Source organism: Dufourea novaeangliae, unplaced genomic scaffold (genome assembly GCF_001272555.1).
Source record: "Dufourea novaeangliae isolate 0120121106 unplaced genomic scaffold, ASM127255v1 scaffold64, whole genome shotgun sequence".
In the NCBI taxonomy this organism is placed as follows: Eukaryota; Metazoa; Arthropoda; class Insecta; order Hymenoptera; family Halictidae; genus Dufourea; species Dufourea novaeangliae.
The window spans coordinates 730,571-756,596 of record NW_015373954.1 but is presented as its reverse complement, the minus strand read 5'-3'; the positions used below and the strand labels follow the sequence as shown (position 1 = coordinate 756,596).

General features: G+C 45.8%; 2 protein-coding genes across 2 annotated transcripts; both read left to right on the top strand.

The window, feature by feature from the left end:
- Window positions 1–1,792: 1,792 nt before the first annotated feature.
- LOC107186301 lies at window positions 1,793–3,475 on the top strand. The gene has a single exon (XM_015574134.1). It carries the CDS (start codon window positions 1,793–1,795, stop codon window positions 3,473–3,475), a length of 1,683 nt encoding a protein of 560 aa, XP_015429620.1.
- A 15,414-nt stretch (window positions 3,476–18,889) lies between these two features.
- LOC107186279 lies at window positions 18,890–25,194 on the top strand. Its single transcript, XM_015574112.1, has 7 exons — window positions 18,890–19,002; window positions 19,107–19,302; window positions 21,591–21,907; window positions 22,212–23,788; window positions 23,866–24,261; window positions 24,330–24,724; window positions 24,841–25,194. Exons 1-7 carry the CDS (start codon window positions 18,890–18,892, stop codon window positions 25,192–25,194), a joined length of 3,348 nt encoding a protein of 1,115 aa, XP_015429598.1.
- Window positions 25,195–26,026: the final 832 nt, after the last annotated feature.

Genomic DNA, 26,026 nt, shown 5'->3' with positions numbered 1-26,026 from the left:
ACAACAGAAAACGAAGTCGAAAGCGTGACAATTAAACTGGGACGGGAGTTTATTAAACAAATTATCAAGGGATACGCATCCTGGAAGAAGCAAACGGTGGATTAACGATGGAAACAGTGCGTGTTCTAATTGAATTCAACGTTGAATTAAACGTACCCCTTCTAAGATTCTTTTGCGAGAAGATGTATCTTACATCCGTTTTCAATGATCGATTACGTCCTTCGAACAGAGAACTTCCAGCTTGCGGAATGTTGAGGCTGAAAAGCAACATTTCCCATCGGTGATCGCACAAGCGAATGCGCAAACTACCGGCGACAAAACGCGCGGTTGCATCACCTTCTCTCTCCTGGGAAAAAAGGCGAGAGCTATTAGCGTTCCTCCATAAAATCAGCCTAAGAATGCCCATTTCCCTCGGCACAATTCCAGACACCCCATCGAGCGTAGGGCCGAAAGGCAGGCAGCCACACGGGGACACGACGAGCCAGGGAGTGCCTGACTCGAAGCAGAAAAGCGGCTGGCGAAGAAAGAGAGGGGCCCAGCCAGGTGAGTCGTAGTGGGGCCCGCTCCGACGGAGTCTCACGCCTTCCGTCGGTCCGCAGTCCGACGAGGAGCGTACAGGCGATCGCAGCTCGGTATATTCCGCTCGCAATCGTGCGCGTTCGGTGGCCTCAGTTGCGGAACAACCGATAAAAGAAAAGGTGTTTCGATCGGTCGGTTACCCCACGAGGAGAACGATTCTCGCGGTTGGGCTAGAAGAATAAGGGAAACACAGACCGAGAGAGGATAATCTTGACGGTGATCGGGTGAAGGTAGAACCAGCGCCATCTGCGTTCACCTGGGCGTCCGTGATCGAAGAAGAATCGTGAGAAACGCGACGTGTTCGGGATCAAAAAGTAAACGAGAAACCCGTGGTGGAATCTCGCCATTTATCGTTGGTGTTCGAGGTAGATGAGGCTCGCAGGAAAGTCGGAGACGACGGCTCGCGTGGCTAACGCCTGCGGCCGCGCCTCTGGATTCCACCAGCGCCGACACAACGCTCAGCGGGCCCGTTGAATTCCAGGCTGGTTTGAACGGTGTGTGCGTTCTCCTTCGTCCGTGCGCCGGGTGTGTACCTGTCGATCGGTACACGTGGAGGTGAGGGGCGACCGGGAGGACGACGACGCCACTGCGCACACCGCATACCTGAGGAGGACCGGGCCAGGTGAGAGCGGAGTGGGAGATTGGAAAAGGTTGGCGAGAGAAGGCTGGAAGAAAGAGCCGGACGAAGAACAGAGGCGGAGAAACGAAGGTAGAGGAAAAGGAGGAGGAGGAGGAGGTTAACTGGGAAGTGGGGAGGCCGTCAGAAGGCGGCCATAATGGCCTGACGCGATCTCGAGCGAGTGGCGGCTACAGCTGCTGCGAAATAGCCGAGAGCGGCTCTCCTCGTCGTTCACGCACCCGTATTTTGCAACAACTCGCTGCCTCTTTGGAAAGTGACTGCGTAATCGCGAGTGGAGTGAATTACCCCGGAGTCCCCAGCCCGGAGTTTTTGTGTACAAAGCTAACGTCGCGTGTGCGCGCTCGGTTCTCCCTCGGTTCACTTGGTTCCGGTATATCGATGCTCGTTCGAATGGTGCTCGATGGTTCGAATGTTCCGGCTCGGTTCTAGTTGTTTCGGGGTCGTGCACGGTCCGTTCGAGTTCCTCGTTTGAGTTCTTGTCATCTACGTTGGAGAAGGAAGGAGATCGCCGGAGGCTGGCTATTGTCTCGACTATTCTTGGCACGGTTGCGGTCCATTGAGTCAGCTTGAAAAATGAGGGGTGCCAATCAAGACACGGCGACGCCGTATTGTCGTTGCCGGGTTCTTTACCTGGGCAGTTCCGTGCCCCATGCTAGTAAAGAGGGTCTGCTTGGCGTTCAGGAGCCGCTAAGGGAACTCTATCCGGAACAGGGCGCTCTTGGGGCGCGTGGAATAGACTCGTGGTTGAGCGTGTGGAGCAACGGTCTCCTGTTGGAGAACGTAGACGAGCACCGTAAAAAGGTCACCAGATTCTTTCCGATCGAGGCGCTTCATTACTGCGCCGCGGTCAGGCACGTAAAAGGCGGAAGCGGAGACTCGTCGAACACAAGGTTCCTGCCCCTGGACTCGCCGTTCGCTAGGACACCCAGTGCAAATCATCCGCCCCTTTTCGCCGCTGTATTGAGAAGGACGACCGGCATCAAGGTTCTAGAATGTCACGCGTTTATCTGCAAACGAGACATGGCGGCCAACGCCCTGGTCAGGTGTTGTTTCCACGCGTACGCGGACAGCAGCTACGCGAAGGGTCTGGACCCCACCACGGTAACAACGAACGGAGTGACAACTGGTCATCCATCGAACAACAGCCTCTATCATACCCTCGGGGGTTCCAGCACCACCCTGGATAGTCCGCAGGCGAATCGTTTGGACAGCACCTCAACGGATGATCTGAGTCTCTACAACGGCGACGAGAATCACAAGGTATGGGCAAGGGGTCGCGACGAGGTAGACGGTGTATACCAGGAACAAGGGACCCTGCGAAGCACAAAGGGTTCGAGACCCCGTCAGCTAGTCGCTCCACCGCCACCACCACCCCCACCACCTCCCCCTTCACAGCCCTTGCTTCTCGAAGAGTCCTCGTCGTCTTCCGTTCGCAGGAAAGCGAACAAGAAGCTGAAAAAGCTGAAGAACAGAAGTCACGAGGATCCACTGCAGCAACCGCATATTCATCATCAGCTCCACCAAGGAATCTACACCAACGGCCATGGGCATCATACCCTGGGTCACCCGGTCAGACAACAACACCATTATCCTCATCCTCTGCCACCCAGTAGTCGATCCGTTGCCGGTACCCTAGCCAGACCAGCGCCAGTTCTCTTGGTACCAGCGGCAACGCTACCCAGGAAGGCGCATCATCATCCGAGAGGACTCAGGCCTATCCCAGCAGCCGCTCCAATTGTCCCAGTGTACGCTCCGCTCCCGGTGGTGCCCCCTCCACCAGCAGCGGCCATGTACCCGGCTGGAACGTACGGGACAGCTGGGAACAGAGGCAGAAGACAACACCCCGATGGCGGAGACACTTCGACTCTCGGAGCGTCCAGAAGATTAGCCGCGTCCCACGCTGACCTAACGACAGCGGAAATGAATCGTGCGGCCGACAGTCCGGAGAACGAGTCCCGTTTTGGTACCGGGATCTATCGACGGAAGGGTCATCTGAACGAGAGGGCATTTTCTTACAGCATCCGAGCGGAACACCGTAGCAGAAGCCACGGCAGTCTAGCATCCCTGGGCTTCAGTGCTCAGAATGGGAACGCTTTGCCCAAGGAGGAGAAGAAGGACCGAGAAATAGCTCAACTGGTGGCAGGTCTGAACCTGGACGACAGTCCAGAAAGAACGCTACCACCGGCGAACTCCAGGACTGGATACTCTCATCATCAACAACAGATGCAGCCGTTGCCCAGGCCCCGGCCCCGTTAGGACTCTTACAAGTTGCTGGGTGTTTGTCGTGTGTACTCCATTGTTTTCTCGACTGGATAGAGTTAGAGGACAGTTTGATTGATGAACGATAGCGATATATTGACTTGTTCGAGGCCTGGGCTATTCCTTGTCTTAATAATCGAGGATGTATAGAAGTGAACGATAATCCGTTATTGTATCTTTTAATCGATGTAGGATCAGTTTGGTTTCGAGGTCCACGAGGACTGGACTTAGAATATGAATGAATTCGAAGTTGTTAAGACAGTTTTGATTTTCGAACGATACAGAGGGTGTATTCGTAGCCGGAAATTCGGACTCGTTTTAAAGAGTCCACGAGGTACTCTAACCGGGACACTCGTTTAAGGAAGAGGAAAGAGCCTCTTCTTCCTCGCGAGTAAACGATCCATTCGTTTGCAACGTTCGCGTGGAAAATCGTGATGGGTGGCCAAGCCGAGAGCCACGTCCGACCAGTTCAGGTGGCTTTCGATTCTCGGAACGATCCGAGTAGGAAAATTACTCGGATAAAAAGTTGATGGTAACCCGGCCCCATCTTCGTCACCGGTTTCTACCTGTGACCTCTTTCATCTCATCTTGAAAGTCGATCGGCTTTGACGAATTAAAGACTCGGATCCTTCCTATCGCGACGATTAACAAGATTCACGTTGAAGATTTACCGAAAAATTTACGAGTTTCGTTCATTTCCGTCCAGGTATTCGTGGAAAGATTCGTTGCTCGAGGACCAGAAGATTCGTAATAAAATATTCTCGGAAGAAGAGTCTCGAAATAGTCTTCCCAAGAATTTTAGGGAACTCATAGGAGAGAAAGATTCGGAATAATTTATCGCAGTCGTAAAATTCACGATCCGAAATTTTTCGGGAGAAAGTAGTCGCCCGCTGGGAATCTCATTAAGCTTGTCTCACTTGACGAAAAGCCCTGGTAGTTCATTAAGGTTAAAAATAGATTTTTCAATAAATTCTTGTTGCCGGAAAAGATTGGAGTCGCGAAAAAAAAAAATGACGTAAGAGTGGAGACCATCCTGTTGTAAAGCGAGCGAAGTAATTAGACGTGCTCGAATTATTGTCGCCTGACCGAGAAGATCGTTCTAATGGCTGGAGCTCGTCAGAGGACGAAATCGTGGAGGCATGCAGCTCGCTACCTCGTAATATTTCCTTCGAGAAAACATTGTCGGTAGCTTCGGAACTGGTTCTAGTGTCTGCGTGAATATAAAACTTAAATCAATCCGATTACGGAAAGAAAACTGCTCAACCTTTGACCTCTCGACTCGTATAAAACCATTAAAAATTGTATCATTGTCGCGAACTCATTGACTGATTTAGAAGAGAAACAGCTTTTCTTATGGAAAGTAACGCGACGATTTAAATTCCTCCGGCGTGAGTTTCTGTCGGCGGGATCGTGAGAACGTGAACGTTAATCTTAATTGCGTGGGAAGAAAAAATTACGCGATGTCCGGGACAAGAGGCAGAGGCACGAGATTAAGGTCTCGTATTTCTAGTCCTTCTATCTGCATCGATAGGACCGAAAAGTTATGAAAATCGAGGAGACACGATCGTGGGGAAGATAACGCGAATGGCTGGGGAAGAAGTTTCCATTGTCGTCTCCCGATACAGGCTCACTTTTCCCTGGGAAAATGAACCGTTGTGGTAAAACACCGTTGACCGTTTAATGAGAGAGGGGACATTGGAATCACGGGCGACATTTTAACGCGACGCAAATAATTACATACGTGAACTGGCTCATGGGAACGACAGTACGGGGGAAGCTTGATGTAATCTTGAAACACGGTGCCAGCAACATCGGCCCCTGACGCGACTGGTAACGCGTTCCGCACAATTAACGCAGTGAACGTAATTGGAGGTCGGTTTAATCGCGGGGAAAAATTGCGAGACTTATATATTTTTTGGGCGAGAAGTCTTGGATTGAAGGACACGGGACGCTTAGAATCTGTTCGATCGGTGAAATTACGGATGTCGAGGATGCTAGAAATTGAAATTTAGAATCTTGGGAATTCAATCGGGGAATTAACGATCTCGATTAAACCTGTCGACGGATATTAAGACCAAAATTTTCGAGACTGGATACGTGCTCGTGTTTGCTCGGATACACGGAACGTGGTTATTTCGAAACTGGTTGCAGACACTCACTCGTATGCATCGATGAATACTCATTGCCATCGTCGTGTATGCATATGCAATTAGGCTTGATTATTATCGACTCGTGGTCGATGTCAGTTGGTTACACGCACTACATTTCGCAAACCCAGACGGATTTTTTCGAACGTCGTGACTCGCGTCTTGTCGACGCTCGTCCAGACCCAATTCACGCGGATGAATACGTGCATTTTTTTTCTTTTCGTCGTTCGGTTGACGGAAAGTCGCGAGATAAATTCTATTTGCATTCGAATACCTTCAATTTGAATAAAATACTTACTCGTAAAAATCAATGTATCCTTTTTGTAACTACGGATCATTGAATTCCAAAGCTTCTAATTCCTTCATTTTCACGTAAAAGTCTCTGTAACTACTAGTTAAAGACTGCAACAGCCTCCCTGTAATCGCGTTTGTCAGAACGATCCTGCTCCTTTCTAATACACAGCTAATTAAGATCATCACGCAATTTCCTCCGGACAGAAGCAACAGAGTCAGCGTGAAGGTATTTAATGATCGGTTAACGGACGTATGGAAATTACGACGCTCAACAACGATCGTCTGTCGTCGTTCGCGAGCGCGGAGTGTCGCTTCTGTTTCGCAACAAGGTTCTCCGTTCGAATAACGATCGAGAGGGGAAAAAAAACGTATCGCAAGGCAATATTGGTTTCAAGGTATCGCGAGTGCAATGGACCGAATTAATATTGAATAAATAATCGGTTGGAAATCGAGTCCCACGTGGGCCTCGATAAATTCCTTCGTTCCTTGCGTGCTCCATATTCCTTTTTCTCAATTAAAGTTACACCAAAGTGAAGGGTGAAGATATTTTTCTCGTACAATTTCTCTGTATCTTGGGTTCGTGATCTTGCTGACCAATTTTGATCCGCGATCGAATCACCAGCTGTACGACTGATAGCTGTCGTAGGACTCTGCTGTTTCCGGCCTCCTTTGTTCTCGGACAGTAGATTGCCACCGAGTTTCTCGTTATGGAATAGGTGTGTGGGTGGGCTAGCTAACCAATCGGTTTTCATAAGCGTCACGCGGTCAGAGGAGTTTCTGAAACGGTGACCTAGTGACACTTCGCCGACGAATCGGACTCGTCGGTCGTCTTGCGACACTGTGAAAAATTCCTTTCACTGTTCATGAATCAGAGATCGATACCATTGCTCGCAAAGAACAATGGTACACGTTATTTGTAGGCAATGAGAATATTCCTTTTAAATAAATCTTCTGTCTCTTATTATTCGACTACAATTGAATGGGTCATTTTTTTAGTCTCGAACTCTTCGAAACTTCTGGTACCTCAAGAGCAACATATAAGATCGACGTCTCGAATTTGCCATCCGTTTTCCGTTTCCACGCGAACGTCACCATTTTCTATTCACAAGAAGTATACCTAAGCGTTTCGATATGCGGGTACTACAGTGCCTTCGTTTTATTTCGTTTCTATTCCTTGGGATTTCGACTCGACAGCGCTACCCCACAAAGGTCCAGCATAAGGATCAGTGCCAAACGCCATAAAATGTCCGACTTGGCGAACTCCGTTGCGGTTTTTTTTTTTTTTTATTTCGTTTTATCGTTTCCAGCAGCCGTTTGATCCGCTCGTCACGGTGAATTTAGCAGAAAAAACTCGAGTCTGGTTTTTTTGCAACGCGCGAGAGGTGTTCAACAGGGATGACACGCGAGTTTTCGTGGACGTTTCGCCGTTATCAGGCCGGAACGAGCGCAGTTCTGTTTCTCGCGTTTAGTAGAGGCGAGATAAAATAAATAAAAATCAATTCGATCGATATAAATTTCGCCGCTTTTACGTACAATCTCCACCTTTCCACGGTCTCTCGTGATCGTGTTTCAAAACAGAACAAAACCGACGTTCCAGCATGATAGTTCGTGGAATCTCCGGCTATCGGTTTGTTTCTTTTTGTCGATCGATTCTTTTGACAAGAGAAACATCTAGTTTTTTTACTGTTCTGGGCTTGTTTCCCATAAAGTGGTCTCCGTTACAGCCATAGAAGCAATAAAACGTCCAAGAGAAACCGTGTATTAATAAGTAAATGGAGGAACCCTGTCTTATGGCCATTTTAATGTTCTTCGATGCGATGTAAAGTTAATGGATTCGGCAAATAAGTAGTTCAATTGCTATGTTATCAAATTTTTACAGCTTTTCGTGGCCAATGAACGAGGCCCTACTCTTCGTTGTCTTCAGAATCCTTGAGCTGCATTGAATATAATAATATAACGACAGAATACCACGATGAGTGGACAAAGAAAAAAGCACATAATTAGATGAATTCCTATAAAATTTAAGTCGTCACTGGTTTCCAAGTCGGACGCAGGTGCAACTGGAACTTATTTATTTAATCGTATGTGCCAGATGATCGCATGAAAGCTCCCATGCGGAGTGTTTTCAGCTCGACAATAATTATTTTTTTTTAATCCTTTACCTAGAAGAAAACGCGTCTTACGTGATAAATATTTGCGGAGCGAAGTTTGCGCTTGCATCCGAACACGATACCTATATTTCACTGCCTTCTGAAAAGTACTGTACCGTTGTAGAATTGCAAATTGTCAATTTCATCGAACCTTTAGGATTTTTTCAGAAAAGTACGTTTACACGTCGACTCTTCGTTTGGCAATTGAGAGGACGAAAGATTCAGTAGCAAGGCATTAAAAGTGTATAGATAATTGCTTGATGTTTCGAAAAGCGTGATAGATTACCAAACGAAGAGTCGATCAATGGAAAAACCTCGGCGTTATTTATTTATCGCGGGGACGTAGAACCACGAGAAACATTGTATATTGTATATGTATGTAACGATGGACCCTCCTCCTTGATTTCCCGGTTATTTCATTGCGCACGGAATCGCAGAGGCGAAGTTTCCACCGCGACACGCACACACGCCCGCGAGCGTCCTCTTATGTAAGCCTCGAAAGATCACCGACTCGAGAGCGCCGCGTGGAATGCTGTTACCCTGACGCACGATTTCATCGAAAACCACGGCATATTTTCCAGAATCGAACTGTGAAATACGTTGGACGAAAAATTCTACGATCATAAGAGAATACGTTGAAACGGAAACGCGGGAGATCCATCCATTTTTCCTCTTCAGCCACATGCGAGAACGTGTTATGTGTATTGTTACGTGTCGATTGCCATGCAAGATTAATTGATAATAAACTAACAATGCAACGAGAGGTTCACGTTCATTAAACGGTTCGGAAACGGTCGACGCCGTTGGTTCTCGGTGTACATCCACGAGCAAACTCGGCTTCCACTAGGGGAAAAAGTGACGTAGAAGAAAAGTCTTCTACCACTTGATAAATTTATTTTAAGTACTGAAATAAATGTTAAACCGAATGTTAATTTGGCATACATTTCAATAGTTCCCGATACCAAATGGTAGGAGGCCTTTACTCTTACGTCAATTTTTCCCCTAGTGGAAGCCGAGTTTGCTCGCCAGTGTATGTATACATAGGTACCTATAATTATCGAGAAAGGGCCGATCGACTATGGCGGCGGGGCCGATAGGGATCGACAGCGCACCCGGTGCACCGTGACTCGAATCAAGCGTTTCCTGCACGGTGCATTATGTACGGCGGCGCATACCTATGGCGATCTTGGACAAGAAGGCACGCGAGCCTCCGTCGTCGACCACATTCCGTTCTCGCGTATAATTTTCAGGGTTAACCACAGCCGACGATACGGCAGTTTCGCGAGTCCCGCGAGAACGTCCCTGGAATGCAAATCGCCTTGATTGGCAGCTTAAGTGGAACGCGATTTACTTCCCTCCTCTCTTCCTCGTCCAGCTGAACGCCGCGCCGCTCGGAACAGATTTTATCGATATCCGCGCCTAGAGTCCTTTCTTTCGCGGTTTCCTCCTCGCCGTTCGCCAATTTACATCGTAGCGGACTTAATAGTTTACCGTGAGTGTTTTCGAATCTTTCGATGTAAGAAATATTATTATGGAAAACTATTTTATCTCGTAGTGTTTGTACAACGATCGGTTGCATTACCGACATTAAACCGAAGAATGTACCGTATGCGATCGACCAAACGCACCATCTGTCCCTCCCCAAATCACTCATTAATTGGCGACGCTGTTTTCTTCCGGCAATTACCCGCGCCATGTAAAGACGACCAGAACCGCGAGGAAAGTATCTATCCTTTTCGAATCGGTCCCGGTTTTAATTGGAATCAATCGTCGTTGAAAGTAATGTCACGGTTAATTAGTGTCCCCGTGAGTGAGCATGATCTACGGTCCCCGCGATTCAGACGATGACACCGGCTCCTTAAACGCAGTGTCTGGCTAACCTTGCGGGAAGCCGAGCGCATCGAGCCAGAGAGCATTTCAACGTTTGATTATCATGCGTTTGGTCTACCGCGACAGTCGGGACCTCTTTCTTTTTTTTTCTTTCCAACGAGGAACACATCGATCCAGACCCCTTCAACCATCGTCCCCGCTCGATCGGAATCGATTATCGTATTCGTTAGATACTCACCGCGGTAATTAACCCAAGCGTTACTCCAATTTCTTCGATCTTCTTCAAACTGCGCGGTTCACTTGCAGCAGGCTGCAAAAAGTGCACTCACGTTCACCCGACATTCTATAGATCGACATCTCTTCGTAATTTTATTTTGCTACTGTGGAAACCTTTCGAATTTATCTATCTTTTTCTGCGTAATCGTTGCGAGATGATTCAACGAAGAAATAATTCTTTTACACCGTCTTGCGTTTCAGTAATTTATTTTACTTGGTAGAAGGGTACGATCGGTAGTTATCTCGGCGAAGGACATCGGAGTCTTTAAAACGCGCCGAAGATGTCGAAGGTGGAAATCTTTATGCTCATATCCGTGTCATTAAAACGATGTCCGACGTTAATTCAAACGATGACACGAATTAAAAGAAAAAGGGAAAATAAGTGATTACCGTGAAGCGTGAACACGTAAGCGTCGACCTTCGTCTACGGAAGGATATGCATCTCTGCGTCCTTCTGTTGCGATGCTAAATTCCGTATATCATCGTTCGCGACATTCCATCGCAAAAGGTTCAGGTTTTTCCTTCGCGATTCTATCAGCGGCTAGATTCACTGTTACTCGATCGACGACGCGACTTATCGATCGGCAGGATCTACTTGTGGTCTGATCAGGAATGGAAGAACATGGAAAATCGGCTTTACGTGGACTTCCTGCTCGTAATCGGGCAATTTCAAGTCGTAATGCGACTTCAGGTTTTCACATTTCTCAATTTTCCGAGGAGAAGCAGGAACGTACGATGCAAAGGATATAAATTAAAGTGCCGCGATTTCATGCGATTCCAGCGTTCATTACGACTGTTGGGAACGATAGCGTAATTACGTAACCACCGCAAGTAACATTTCACGAATCGCTATCGTCGAATTATAGCGTCATTCATGATTCCCCTCGCGCCATAATGAATTCTCCTGTTACATAAACTTTTGCGTCACTCCACTCGGTTCCATTATATAAATTATGCTCATTGAGGTTCGAAGTTATCGATACGGGAACGATGTTTCCCAACGAAGATTCGTTTGATACTCGGGGGAAAAAAAGATGAAACGAAATTTTTATAATTTTCAGGAAAAACTGACCCGATTTCTTTAACACTTTGTACGGTCAGTTCAATGCGTGGGAGTAACCAGCGTAACAGTACTAAAATCTAGTAGCACGAACGGTACCGTTACGGATTATAATTTACAAACAAGTGTAATTAAACTTGCGCAAAATAATTCATACAGTCTTGTGACGTTTATCGTGACTCTATGCAAAGTTTGCGAACGCGAATGGGCTTAGATTAGTCTAAAAAAAATTAGAATTGGCATACAAGTTATATAATTCGTCGTTTTTAATGACCGATACCGCTGTGATAATTTTCACGGAATTTTTTATTAACGCCGTTCGTCGATCGGGGGATTCGAATGAATTTCGAAGCCTCCCATTGTCGTTCCTGTAATATCGCGCGATAAATCACGTTACCGACATCGGAGAAGGACGATCACGCGTAGTTTCGTAAGACGATACAACATACATAACGTAATATGTAGTCGCGCGTGAGAGAGAATGGAGAAAGAGGAAGAACAAGTAGAAGATGGGAAATGATGAGAGAGAGAGAGAGAGAGAGAGAGAGACGATTGTATGCAATATCTATTCCTATTTCGAAGACGAGCACCGATAGGAATGTGCCATCGAGGATAACGAAGAAGACTCATTAACGCTATGCTGCGTGTATAACCAACATTCGCAGGCACGTGAGATGGGAAAAATGCCCAGTGAATTTACCGAATCCCGTTTTCGTACTCCTTTTTCACGATGGAAAAGTCATTTCATTCTGAATTGGGCAAAATAAATGTTCTTTTTTAAATCGATTTTGTTCCGTTTTCCTCTGTCATTTTCATCTCCGTACATGCGAATGATCGTATAAGTTTGCAAAGTATAGAACGAGTAATTATAACTGTATAAATTATATGTATAAACGAATCATTATAAATATTTACCGATAATAAAATACATACTGGACTGAATACTCGTCCAACACGAAATTTGGTTAGTTTTTGGTGTACCATTGTTGTGAAACGTATGAAACGTATTAACGTGGAATTTAAGAAAGACTGGAGCTGGCTCTGATCATACGTCATTCATCGAACTTACAAGAAATGAATTGACCCTGTTTCGCATTCACATAATTTTACTACGGGGGGGCACGTCAAAAGCCCGAATTACAGTTAGAACGTAACACGACAATTTACAGTTACAGACACGTAAGTGTAGACATTCGCGCAAGAATAAGGTCAACGATGAAACGATACGGTCCTCGATTTAGACGAATTTTGTGTCTAAACGTTGACCAACGTCTAATTACTGACAGAATGAATCTTCTAACGGTGAACCATAGGCTACGCTATTACTATAATTTATTAATAATTTGAAACTCCCGTATGCCGTGTCGTAACGTTGCGTCGCAGTGTGAATTTTTTATCGCAAATCTTCCATTCGAAATTGACGAATTATATTTGCATACAATTCGTTACTCTACTCGTTACCCTCGATTAAGTTAATTCCTTTGCTCCCGTTGAAACGTTGACAATCGGAGGTTTCTTTTTCGTACGAGACAGACTGTGTAATTGCATCAGACGTCGTGCGTTGCAATTGTAGTCTGGATCAAAAGGAGCACACAGCCAGACAAGGAGATGCCAATGGACAAAGAGGAAAATGGAACGAGAATGGTGAACGAACCAGCTTGCAACCCAACGTAAGTGGATCAATGTATGTAACATCTTTTTTTTTTTTCCATGATAATCGAGCCTTTCGGAGAACGGGTTTGGTTTGGAGCGACTCCTGGCGCAAGTTTCTCGAACGTGATTCGCCTCGAAAGTGTTGATAACTTCCACGGAGAATTAGCGAGATTACCGAAAATTAAAGATACCACCGTTACCGGTTCACGTTTGAAATTTTATTAATTTTCCAGAATCGCGACAGTAATCGAAGTGTTACGTAATGAACATGACGACCCAGTTACATTTCATAACAATATCTTCCCGTATCACGATCGCGGGCAGAATCGATGTCGTAATTCCGTAATCAGTGTATTCGTTACAGTCGTGGTAAATAAATGGTTTAAGAGTTAATTACGGTCTCGTCTTTCGACCGGTGCGTCGGAGGCTGAGCCGAAGACGGCCAGCTCCAATTATAGTCCGTTCCACTTTTGCGCGAAGCGAAATAATTGGTGGACAATTATGTGAGAAGGTTATTTGAACGCGGCGTTGAACGCTTGTAAAAGGAAACGAGCCGGCTACAAAACCATCAGAGAATTAATGGTCCCCCGTGGATCACTTCGAAATCATTCGACCAACACGATGTGTTTTCTATTTATAAAAAAAAAAAATAGTGTCACCGAAGGAGTTGCAATTTCGTGACAGAACCAGGCGAGAAGTCGACGGGTCAAATTTTAATGGACGCAGAGGCTTTTCGCGACATCGAAAGAATTTCGAGCCAGCAACAGCTGCGAAAGCGATTCCTTGAAAAATCATTAAACCCGGTAACTTCCGCTTCGACCGGTCGAAGCGGTACCCGCCAGCTGTCGCTGATGCAACCGTACCGATGATCTTTACAATACATAAAATAACTGGACATTATTATAAAACGCGCCGTATGTTTAATCACTACGGGTCGTAAATAGGAGAAAGAAGGACAGGCGGATCTTACGGTTCCTTGGAAGCTAGACAATTTATGACGACGTGAACGTCCCTCCTGCGTCATCAATTTTACGATCGAGAACGATCTCGGAATATCTTCCGTAGAAGCAAGAATTTTTCATTATATTCTGTGTAAATGTGATTCTTAAGGGAATTGTTTAACGCACCATTCTTGGAAGAATTCGTAATAGAAAGCGGGAATCGCTGGTACATTTATCCTACAAACGATTACTTTCACTGGAAAGGCAAGAAAAACGCGGAAAATACGGGTTCCCTGTGCGGTACATTAAAACGTGCAATTTTCCAGGGTTCCTGAACGTTCCTCCTGTACCGTTAATCGTTTCAACGCGAGACGAGTTCATTTAAATCTTCGTGACCCATGATCCCCGCGCGTGCACGGTCAGATTAGTGCCCATTAAATCGCCGTAACCGTGACGGATGAACCTCTGTCCATGAATATTAAACCTTAATTGAAGCAACAGGTGTGAAATGTAATATTCGTCGTTCAGTTGAACATTATGTAATCGGCGAGTCGAATTTTTTAAGTTCAACTATACAGCTCCGGTGTATCTAGGCGTAACGAAAATGCGGGTATTCTAATCGTACCCCTTTACCGACCCTAATGGTTCCTAGATTCATGTTTACTAGTCTTTACCGACTCTTACAAACCTCATAGCCAATAGAACCATTACCAAAACTTGTTCCCCGACACACCATCCGATCCCCAAACCAGTTTTGATTCCCCTGTACAATCTTCTACCAACTCGACCTCCATCATCGGCTACTGCCCACCCAAACGTTGCCCTTTCCCGTCACCGATGATCCACTTTAAGCGACTTTCAATTTTCCTCGAAAAATAATTCGTATTAATATCCTGGCATTGGTCTTCGAGTAAGTTGAATCTCTTGATTCCTCCTCAACTTCTATCATTGAATACCGAGCACAAAATTCCTGTCCATCACCAGTCCCAGTGTCGATCGATACTAATAGCCCATCCAGTGCTTAGGAGATCACCATCAGGCATTGTCAGGCTGAGTCGTTCCCTCAATCCGGCAGCCTTCGAGCACTCTTCGCGTCCCATCGATCTACAATCCCAATGAACGTAAGAGTGATCATCGACGGTCTACGTCTACGTAGCCATCGTGCACGAGGGAACAGGACGGGAAATATGCCGGCGTTGGAAGTGGAAAAGAGAGAAAGAGCTGCATCGTTGGAATAACTGTACTCTCACATTGGTGAGCGCCGTCGAAGCGCGGTACCGTTATCGGTTACGGCGTTACCACGGCGTGGAGGACCAGCAATGGAAACCAGAGAGTCCAGACTGCAGCTTCTCCTGTAACGATCTTCTCCTCCTCCTCCTCTTCTTCGTCGTGTTCTCCTTCTCCTTGTCTCCTTGTTTCCTTGACCCCGACACCGTCCTTTCCCGGTCAGCGTAAAAATGTTGGTCACCCGATGCACTGATAACTGTAACAAATAATGGCGGCCACTCGCCTGAGGATTTATGGTGATGACTGATACGCCAGATTGCACCTCGAGGGTTTAAGAAGATTAATCGAACAAAGGGATTCGTCTGTGTATTTACTTTCTTTAACATTGAATTTTTAGATACCGTGTAATTTGTTGTATTTTATTTTCTAATCGAACATGGGAGAATTTTGTTAATTCTTGCAAGCATCAACTGTCGATGAAGGAATTTCTGTTAAATTATCCCCTAAGATTGAGTATCTGATTATGAACAATGAGACTGCATTTCACTGGTAAACTATTTCACGATGCAAACGTTGCTGGGTTATCGAATTTCATGGCATCTCCCACGCTGCTTTCGGCTAATAACTATAGACAGACAGCTTGGCAATTAGCGTAGCATACGTAACCGGTAAGCAATTTTCGACCCACTTTCCTTCCGCTGAATTTCTTCGGTTTACTAAAGCGCAGAGAATTTGAGTAAATTGTTATTACCGCGGGACTGAGCACAGTTCTTTCGGTGGAAGCGTTCACCGAGGAAAGGAAAGTTTAAAAATATATATCCTGAAACATTTCAGAATTCAATCGACTGAATTCGAATTAAACGAAGATCGTCTCATAGTCAACAGAACATATTAAAAAGATTTATTCCACCGTCAAAAAGAGGACTCACCAAACGGGCCACATCTCAATACATTTTACTCGACTTATATATATATATATCAAGTTGTAATCAGAAACACGTCTATTTCAGGTTCTTCTCATTAAAACTTCCTTGTCTCGTGCCAAAACTTGTACAGACAATCATTAATCCCCGACGTCAGTCCCACGACTCAATAATAGAAGGCATAACCGCACTCGATCATCATCGAACGGTAGTCGTTCGAGCATCGATCATTCGAGTCACGGCGGAAGCGACACGAGCTAATCGAGGCGGGACCAATTAATCACCTTGATACTTAGATGTCACCGATCGAGACACCGCGCAGTGATACCCGGCGAAAAACGTACGGCAGACGTTCACCCTTTCCGGGAATAACCAACGAGCAACCGAGGAGAGGCTCTCTCCGTCGATCTTCATCCTCCTCCTCCTCTTCGTTCCACCGTGGAGGAGCCGACTCACTGGCTAGAGAACTCGAGTCTCTCCTGCGGAACATCCCCGGCAGTTTCACGTCGACGGTCATCCGGATCGACTCGCGGCCAAGGTCGATCGTCAACGGGAACGTTTTCTCGACGCGTTTGTCCCATGGGACACCCAACGGGATGCCGGATTAATAATCGACGTTCAGCCTGGATCGGTTTAAAATTGAAATACGACGCCGAATAGAGGACGATGATCCAGTTTCGATGAAAGACACCGCGATGTTGTTCGGTGTACGACGTGGATCTTGGGATTTGTGAACGTACATGTCGGACGTTTCTGTGCGATGGGACCCACGGTGGTGATGTGCAAGTGCTCTCAGGGATTATTTCGAATACGTTCAATGCTGGATATCGAGGGCAGATTTTCCTGAAGATTTCTGTCGGCGGACCGATCGCGTGAAAGTAAGTGTTCCCGAAGGGATTACACGAAAGTGGGCTACGGATGCTGCGAAAAATACTAAGGATTATTGACACGGTATAATACGTACGAGTAGGAAATTCAAGTAAATTTTCTTGTTCCGATTTCCAGTGTCCCGGCGTTGAACGCGTAAAAATGAGAAAGGCGTCGAGTCGGTTCGACACGATTTTCCCCGGCGCTCGAATACGCGCGAGAGAAGTTTCGTGTTTCACGGCTTCCGTCGGTCTGTTCGATTTCCATTAAGCCGAAGGCGGACAGTAAACGAGCCGTGAACTTGGTAATTGTAACTTGAACAATCCACGCTTAAATCCGGGCGCGCTGTATTGATTCTCCAAGCTGGAACACGTGACACTATTGCAAATGGTCCTGACGCGTATCGATGGATCTTATTAAACCTGTCTGTTAAATTATTAATCCTTACCCACCATTTATCCCGTCAATTCGACAACGTCAAATCGCTATAAATATACTTAAAGAAACTCTATACATTTAATAATTATAACAAAGAAAATAAGAAGCGGACAAAATTTAAAGGACCACTTTTGTCGACCCAACGTTATCATCGCAAAAATATCATCATTAAAATCCCCCTAGGCCCAATTACAACCCAGTTCGACTGTAACAAAAAAACCCCCATTTGAGCAAAAATTCAGTCTCGTTTAATATCGAGGTCGCAAGCTCGTACGATGTCGATCGGGGTAGGGGATTTCTCTGAATCGGATCGACTACCGTTGCCGTAATTAGCCGGGATCGTAATCGTCCACTTTTCGATAATCAGTCTCGTCACGACGCCGCTGTGCAACGGAACACGCGAGCGCTCAAGTCTCGAGATACACGTATAGCCTTTAGAGGCGAGATATCACCGCCACGCTTACGGACGCCGACAGTTGTCTAGCGTAATAAGCGCGTGTAAAGACGCCATCTTTGACGCGCCGTACGATTGTTCGACACCGAACACATTCGGGAAATCATCCGTGCTCTGCGAGTCGTACGACGTGTGCGATCGGACCGGTTAACTGTAAAAAAAAAAGCGCCGTTTGTCCGATCCGGTGCCTTTTAGGCTTGGAATTTGAGCGAGAATTAGAAATTAAAATCACGTCGGGGAAGGGGAGGGGGGCGTGTTGCGATCACGCGTCTCTCACGGGACCGTTAATGTGATCAAATGGACATGTTTAGGAATAACATTACATCGGACGGTATGTGTATCTAATAGTCATGCTCCAGTCAGTCCAGTAAGATAACAAAGGACCGTGAAAACATTCTTCGTCGTAAACGTCGAATAATAGGGAATTTTTTTTTCAATTAAGAAACGCATCGAGTCTCACGCATCGCCGGTGAAAATCGAGCCTGCAGTCGTGTCGATGGCGGGCACGCGATAATTCTGCACGAACGAATATCAAGTAGTGTCTGCGATTTCTAGTCCATAAAATACTGAAAAACACGACGAACGTTCATTTTGTTTTTTTTTTTTTTTTTTTTTTTTTTTTTTTTTTTGAGAACATTCGAGTGTCTCGAAGTGGTATAATCAAACGTACGAGATAGAATGAGGGCTCAGGGCTCGAGAACAACCCCAAAAATGATGAAAATCACTTTTACTCCATATCGAGCATCAAATCTTTCGTTCCTCAATGGAAAACTCCTAGTGCAATCTCGTCGGCAATTACAGTTTTAATTACTAGCGTCCGACGTGCCGTAGTCTCGCATAAATTTAACGGCCGCTGGGGAGCAGGGTCCGTGGAAATGAGGTGAGATCCTGGGGAGATCCCCGACCAACGTCCCTCGCCCCGATCCACGAAGCATTTTTTCATCGTGGCGTAGCTTTGTGAACTTTTTTATCGCGATGCTCGATCTAACTATCTTGCAGGTAGCTCCCCATTGGGTCTTTTGGCGACACCGATTCGATTGTTCCAGAACGAATGAGGTCGTTTAACGAAAGCACGTCTGGAGAGGCTTTGGGGAGCTCGCGAGGTGTACACCTGGACCCGTGGATCGTCTAATCGAACGGACAACACGAGAATGTCGTGCGTAGGGATGCCCCGTTACGAGGATGGCTTCCGGTTGGCTGGGCCCCCGTCGGAGTGCTCCCTCAGGAGCAAGGCTCGGATCGACGCCCTCTTCGAGGACTCTAGGTACCGTTTTCGGTGATACTTTTTACCAGATCGTTCGATTCCCTCCCCCCCCCCCCCCCCCAGCGTTACAGTTAAAGTATATTGAATTACCGATACCGGTTCAGATCGATTTACGGGTCCACGATGGGCGGATGGTACGGGGCAGTGTCCACCATGAACTCGAACAACATCGAGGATACCACCGGCGCGGATGAACAGAGACGAGTGAACAGCGCAGTCCAGGCGCGAATCGAGGCGATGTTCGCTTCCGTGGAGGCCGAAAGCGGAACACCCGGGGAATGCGCGGCCGCCATTTTGCCGGTAAATATATAAATTACTTTCTTCTTTATTTTTTTCCAAGCTGCTTTCGTGTCAGCGTACAGTCCGGTTTTTCGGGGCAACGACACCGTTCCACCGTTGTAATTTAGATCACTTCTTTTTCCTTATGATCGACGCTCCTTTTTTGAAGCTGTTTGTACGCGTTTATGCAATCTCGATATTGTTAGTCACAATATTCGATAGAAAGAGATGTCTTTGCTAGTCAGAACAGTCGCAAAGATTTCACTGCAATTAGATACAATCACAAGAAGAAGAAAAAAAAAGATTTTCACTTATGTTAATTCGTCCGCGAGTCCCAGCTTTTCTCCCTTCCTTGGAATATCGCACGGGAATGGCCATTCGTTCCACTCTCGAGACGGGTTCGAAACTGTCTACACCTCTTTATGGAGGATTCACCTACTTCGTTAACGAACATTACCGCCGATCACGCACCAATCGTATATTTTATCCCAACAATGCGAAAATCTCCGTGCTCCTATCTTTGCAAAATGAACAAACACGCGGTTCGTTCAAAGAATCTTCTTCTCTGGCGTTGAGATCTCTAATAACGCGATTCGGAACCGAAAGAACCTTCTTCACTAGCGATGAAATCTCAAACATGTTATCCCATTTCGCGAAATTTATACAACCTTGATATTGTACGATTTATCGTAAGATTAACAGAAATAAAAACGAGGAATCGAGGCTGTCTCGGGCAGAAATAAAATTTAGATCGGCGTATAATTAGTCGTGAACTGATTGCTCGAAAAGACGACGACCGCGTTAAGACTTTCGAAGAGAAGATCAACGTTATTTTACAACTCAAGTGCAGATGAAACAAAAAAATTGCATACTGTTGCTCGCTTGGTTTTCTAAAAAAATATTGACATGTATAAAATTACGAAGGCTGAAAGTTGAAAAAACGACAAAGAAATTAATATTTCTGGTGACTTCGACCGCAAATTTCTCTGAATTAATCGATCGACATACATACATACTCAAGAAATCGTGGAAATCGGACGGTAAATTGTTTCTAAGGTGTAATTTAAAGGAAACTTTCCTCGTAGAAATCGAATTTTTCAAAGAGACTAGGAAACGCGGAAAGATGGAAAATTGAAAGAATGTACGATGTAAAATATCTCGGTACATTTTTGCAAGATTTCCAAAGTGAGGTGTGCTAGAAGACGTAGAATTCCTGTTATTTCTCGCGGAAAGAGCAGTCGCGGGTAGTTCTAAAGCTTGCCAAAAGATAAGAAAGACTCGGACTTTCCTCTTGTCGGCGTCGTCCTGGCATTCTTAATCGTCACTTTCATTCCGTTCACGATTCACGGAGCGTGACGGGCTACCGAGCCTATTTGGAGCACTGAAAAATTCCCCTTCGTTGCCGCATCGGCACGCGGATTTTTCTTATTGCTACGGTTTTATTGGCCTCCTCTTCCGCATCGTTTCGTTGCGCCATCGATGATTCCTCTCGGAGCAACCGAGTTCAATAGAGTTCATGTCTAATCGACTCAGTCGGATCCATGATCTATCCGAGTCTATCAAATTATACTGTACATAATGAACACCGTGTACATTACTACGGAGCCTACCGCGAAATAAACGGATTTCGATAATCCAACAGCGGGACGTGAGAAATTTTTGCGACCCCCACACCGAACGCCTATTAATAATTATTCATTAAAAGGTCGTCTGATGTAATGTTAACAAAAAATATGCATATTCGGCGTTCGGTTAACTGTAAACGAAAAGTGAGTATCCTGATTACCATAATGTGCTGCGAATTTGTGCGCATTAAGGAATGAAATTCTTTGGATAAAAGTAACACCCCCGACAGATTCGTCTTATGCAAATATGCACGTTCCCTGGTGTTTCCGAGCGGCGTCTGTTAAACGCGAGGATCTAGGCAACGAGTTCATGTAAATTCGCCCGTCTGTACTATGTCTGTGCCAAACGAACAGCCACGCCGTGAGCATTCAAAAAAGTACATTACAATACCGAGTTGACAACGACAGAATGTTCGTTCTATCCGCCAGATTTCAACGTGATTTCATCGAAAGACGTATCGAAGAATTTCTTGAAATTCTTATCGCTACATCATGAATTAATCTATAAACTTTCTAATGCAAAGAATTATTAGAAATATCACGTTTCGGATTAAACTGACGCTGAATAACTTACAACGGTTACATATACCAACACTGTTGGAATCAGGACGGTACTTGATACGAAGGTACTTGTGAGGCGACAATTAAAATAAATTATTCCGACTGACCCATTGTCGCTCGCAGGTGAAGTACATGGGAGCAGCTTCGGTTGGAGGCCGCGTGGCGAGCGTCCGCGGGCTTCAAGAGCCACTTCGCCAGCTTCTAGAACGGATGGAGTGCTCGACGAGGGCCGAACTCGAGGTGTCCAGACGCGGTCTGTGTTTCCGCACCATGGACGGCTGCGAGAGGAACAATCCGTTCCGACGTATCGCCGTGTGGAGCGCACTACGGCTACGCTGCAAGAGGACACCGTCCGGCGATTGGCACCACGCTTTCCTGCCGTTGGTCGGCGATCAGGATCAGGGCCAGGCCGGCGAGGACAAGCACGCGGATCTCTACAGGCGAGTATCGTGAACGAAAGCCGGTGAAATTAATCGGTCACGCGACACCGAAATTAATCGTCGCGATACCATGGCCGCTTTGAAAGCGTACACGGCCATCGGGACACGTATTCGTTCCGAGAGACGAATATTTTTCCGAGATACTCAGTTGATCGTCAATCATTTTTAGTGATCTCTACTCCGATAAACTTTCACCTGGAATGTCTCTGATACGAATTTAACCCTGCTAGAGTATACGAAATTATCTGGTTGATGTATTAAAGAATATAATTATGGTTTTGACCAAGAAGAAAATCACTTACAGGACAATGAGGGGTTTGAAAACCACCGTGGACTGCTATCCGCCGATATTCGCGGTGGTGATGAGGAGGACAGGAGCAACCAGGGTGTTGGAATGCCACGCGTTCGCTTGTAATATAGAGGAGGATGCAGTCGCAGCTGCAGCGACCCTCTACAGGGCTCTGCTCGCTGATCTAGACACGAATAGGCGTCGTCCAAGGCACACGAACGGTGTCGGCTGCGTCAGTTTGGCGTCCGTCGCGTCTAGTGTTCGAGAGCCTAGTCCGTGCAGCAGAATCAGTTCTAGGATAAATGTTCCGCAAGTAGAAGGTGCGTTACCAACGACCGCACATCCAGTCCGGCCACCCAGGACGAAGAAAAGCTCGATCTCCAGCTCTGTCACCGAAGACGACAGTGGAAAACTGTCGGAGGTTCAGAAAGCGCCAAGGAGGAAGAAAAAGAACTCGGACGTCAAAGCGGAGGACATTCTGGAAGCTCGAGGAAGGAGCCGAGAGCCGAATCCAAAGGAGAAAGTTAGTAGTCCCGCGATTCAGACTTTTGGTTCCGTTCAGAAAAGCTTCGATTCGAGGACGTCCAAGGAAGAGGAACGACAGAATGCCAAAAACAAATCTGACAGCAAGTCTGCCACGTCGGAAAAGGCCGATGTGGTGAATAATTTCGTGGGTCAAACGGAAAAATCTTACGACATCGGTGCCAGTGGATTCTATGAAAAGTTATTGAACAGGTACGAGAAACTTCCTGTGAAAGCAAAAGTGGAGAAGGTTACCAGTCCCGGAAAGCAGAGTCCTCCGAATGAATTCGATCTGAATCCTTCTGTGGAGGCTGTGAAGAAACAACAAATATATTCTTCTAGACCTGAGTCTTTGATCTACGACAGAATCGACAAACTCGGTTGCAAGGACGAAGAGAACTCGATGTACGAACGGTGCAGGAAACGAAACAGCCATGAGAGGCTCTACGAGGACCATTTCAAAGATGCAGACAAAATCTACAGCATCGCCCATGAGGATATTTATAGCGGCAGGAGCAGCAGACTTGATCGAAGCAAGGTAAAGAGCTCTCAGGAGGATATTTTCTTCGGGAGGTCCTCGAGAAGCGACACCTATCAGCGGGTCCAAGAAAACTCTGGAGAATCTGTATCCGTGGAACGTAGACGTTCGAGGGATCAGGAGAAGGTCTCGACTGGAAGGAGAGTGAGTCGAGTGGTTACCATGGATAAGCCTCTGAGGAAGCACCTGAGCGATTCCACGTCGAATCTGAACCTACCTGAGTACAGTGAACCAAGAGTTAGAAAGAGGAGCAGAGCAGGCAGCGAACCTCCTGTTAGTCATTCGGAGGACGCAATGAAAATTCTACAAGAGGGTAGATTGAAGAGGTCTCAGAGCGATATAGACATGGATAGAGGTGACTTGATGACTAGGGTGGAGCTACCTCGAAGGGGCAGCTTCTTGAAGCCTGGTAGCGCAAGAAGACCGAATAGCATTAAGGGTGGAACACCTTTAGGGTTCACCGAGTTGTTCGACGAGTTCAGGAATCAAGAAGGCCTGACTAGCGTAGATGACATCTTGGCAGCCATTATTGGTAAGTACTATCTGCGAGACAGAGTTTTCTATGTCCCATTTGTACTTTAATTAATGATTTCTCGTGCCCGATTTTAGACCCTGAAGGAATGTCCTTCAACGATTTGAAACCCCTGTACAAAGAATTCCTGTTGAAATTAGCAGCAACGTTAACACAGGATGAACTGTATCAGAGGTCGGCCAGTATAATGAGAAGACGCCGAAGGCCCCAACGAAGAGGATCGAGTCACCGGACCTGCTTGTTGGGTAGGGCCATCAAGAGATCCGTGTCGAGATTAAAGGGAGGACCAACGGAATTCACTTCCGTGATCTTTCCAGCAAGGAGATTGAACGACAGTTTCGGTAGTAGCTCATCGTGTGACGTTAGGAACAATCATAGAAATCGCGTTTTGGCTAACAGGCTGGTGAAGAGAAGATCCTCTTGGAGGGGGAATAAGCCTGGTTGTCACACCACTTCGGAGGACAGCGATACTTGTGAGTATATTGGAAGGTCAATGGCAAGTGTATAGCCGAGTCGAATACAATGGACTTGATGCTTCCAGGTAGACGATTGAGTCGCAACGTAGGTGCAGCCGCGAACAGAAGTAGCAGCGGTTACGTTAGTTGCAGCGAGTGCAGCTACGACTCCGAGTCTTGCACCTGTGTCTCGGCGGACAAGTGTTATTGCTCATTATCGAGAAGGGTCCTTCCACAACCACAAGTCGTCTCAAATACAGTCATTTGTGCCTGCGACACAGATAGCTGCTCAGAGAGTAACAAATGTTACTGTGCCCGACAACCGAATCAACAGATTCAACCGACGATATTAGAGCAACTTAGACAAAGAGGCATCGTACCCTCTGAAAGCACCCTGAGCAGAGGGGGAAGTCCAGAGAGGATCCGGGCGGCGAAAACGACCAGAAATCGAACGCCTTCTCAAGGTTTGGATGTACTCAAGGTAACAAGATAGAGCTCTCGTTCTGTCCAATACTACTTTGTTGCAATAACACACAACATTTACACTGAAAATATATATCTTGGATCAATTTTAACGACTACAACGTTTGATTCCAGAAGCAGTCATCGTCAAGCTACGGCAGTTCGAATAATCTAGCCTTGGATTACGATCTATTCAATCCAGGAAGAAAATCTCAGCAATCCTCCGACAGCGAGAAGGTACTAGTCGTTAGTGCCAGAGACACTCAGGGACGTTTGGTCTATGTCGGTGGTGCTGAGAGGGACAAGAAGTGTACCTCGCACTGTTCCAGTAGATCCGGGGCCCACCATGAGGCTCTTTCGATCAAAAAAAGCGCGGAAATCGCAGCTATCTTCGGCTCTGATTCGAATAGAATCAGCAGACGAGCCAGTAATGCCTCCAGTGTCAGGAGTTCCATTAGTCTGGAAGCTGGACTGGGCTATTTACCCTGATCATCATGTTTCCCATGCTATGTGATCTGATCAAAGAATTTCAAATGGTGAAAATTCATATCATAGGTGTCTAGAATAAAACGGCTAGATACAATGTGTCAGTATTGTTTTATGAATAAACGAGGAAACAAAATTTCATTAAGATATCCCTAACTACTCCGAATAGAATGAAGTTAATGGTACAAATTAATGAGAATACTTAAATAACGAGAAAAAATTGTGGAATAATTGATGCTAAAGGTGCCAAAGAGTATCAGAAAGGACATGACTTATTCCAAAAGGGATTAATATGAAATTAATATTTATATGGATATAATTTTTCAAGTAACTTATTCTAGAAGTTTTTGATCAGATTCTGTAGAGATATTTCACAATATAAACAAAAAGTTAAGATAGTTCGAATATGGATGCTAGTGATAACAATATCGTTTAAATTATACTTTTAATTATATGCATTAAATTATTCAATAGCGTTAATTAATGAAACTAGAAATGTGCAGGCATTTATTTATGCAAGTTTGAGCCAGTTAAGAAAAGAAAAGTGAAATTCATGTTTAGATCAGAATTCAACTTTAGTTACAAATAATTTCCAGAAAGAAACGACCGACGGATCGATGTACACGATCAATATACCGGACATACGGGTAATAATTAATTAACGGTACTTTTATCTACAGGCTACGCAGAAATGTGTCAGAAATGTACCAATCCTCTTTATAACGGTATCATACTCTCATTTCTGCGAGACTTGATCTCAGCAAAAGTGGCTTTGAGTCGAGCGAAATAAGTTTAGCGAATTACTCGATACATTATAAGAAAAAAAGCGAATTTA

Excerpts from the sequence above, each read along its gene's own strand:
- LOC107186301 (XM_015574134.1), top strand. The coding sequence starts at position 1,793 with ATGAGGGGTGCCAATCAAGACACGGCGACGCCGTATTGTCGTTGCCGG.
- LOC107186279 (XM_015574112.1), top strand. The coding sequence starts at position 18,890 with ATGTCGTGCGTAGGGATGCCCCGTTACGAGGATGGCTTCCGGTTGGCT. Across the intron at positions 21,908-22,211 it reads AAGCACGCGGATCTCTACAG|GACAATGAGGGGTTTGAAAA; the intron begins GCGAGTATCGTG and ends AATCACTTACAG. Across the intron at positions 24,262-24,329 it reads TTCGGAGGACAGCGATACTT|GTAGACGATTGAGTCGCAAC; the intron begins GTGAGTATATTG and ends TGATGCTTCCAG.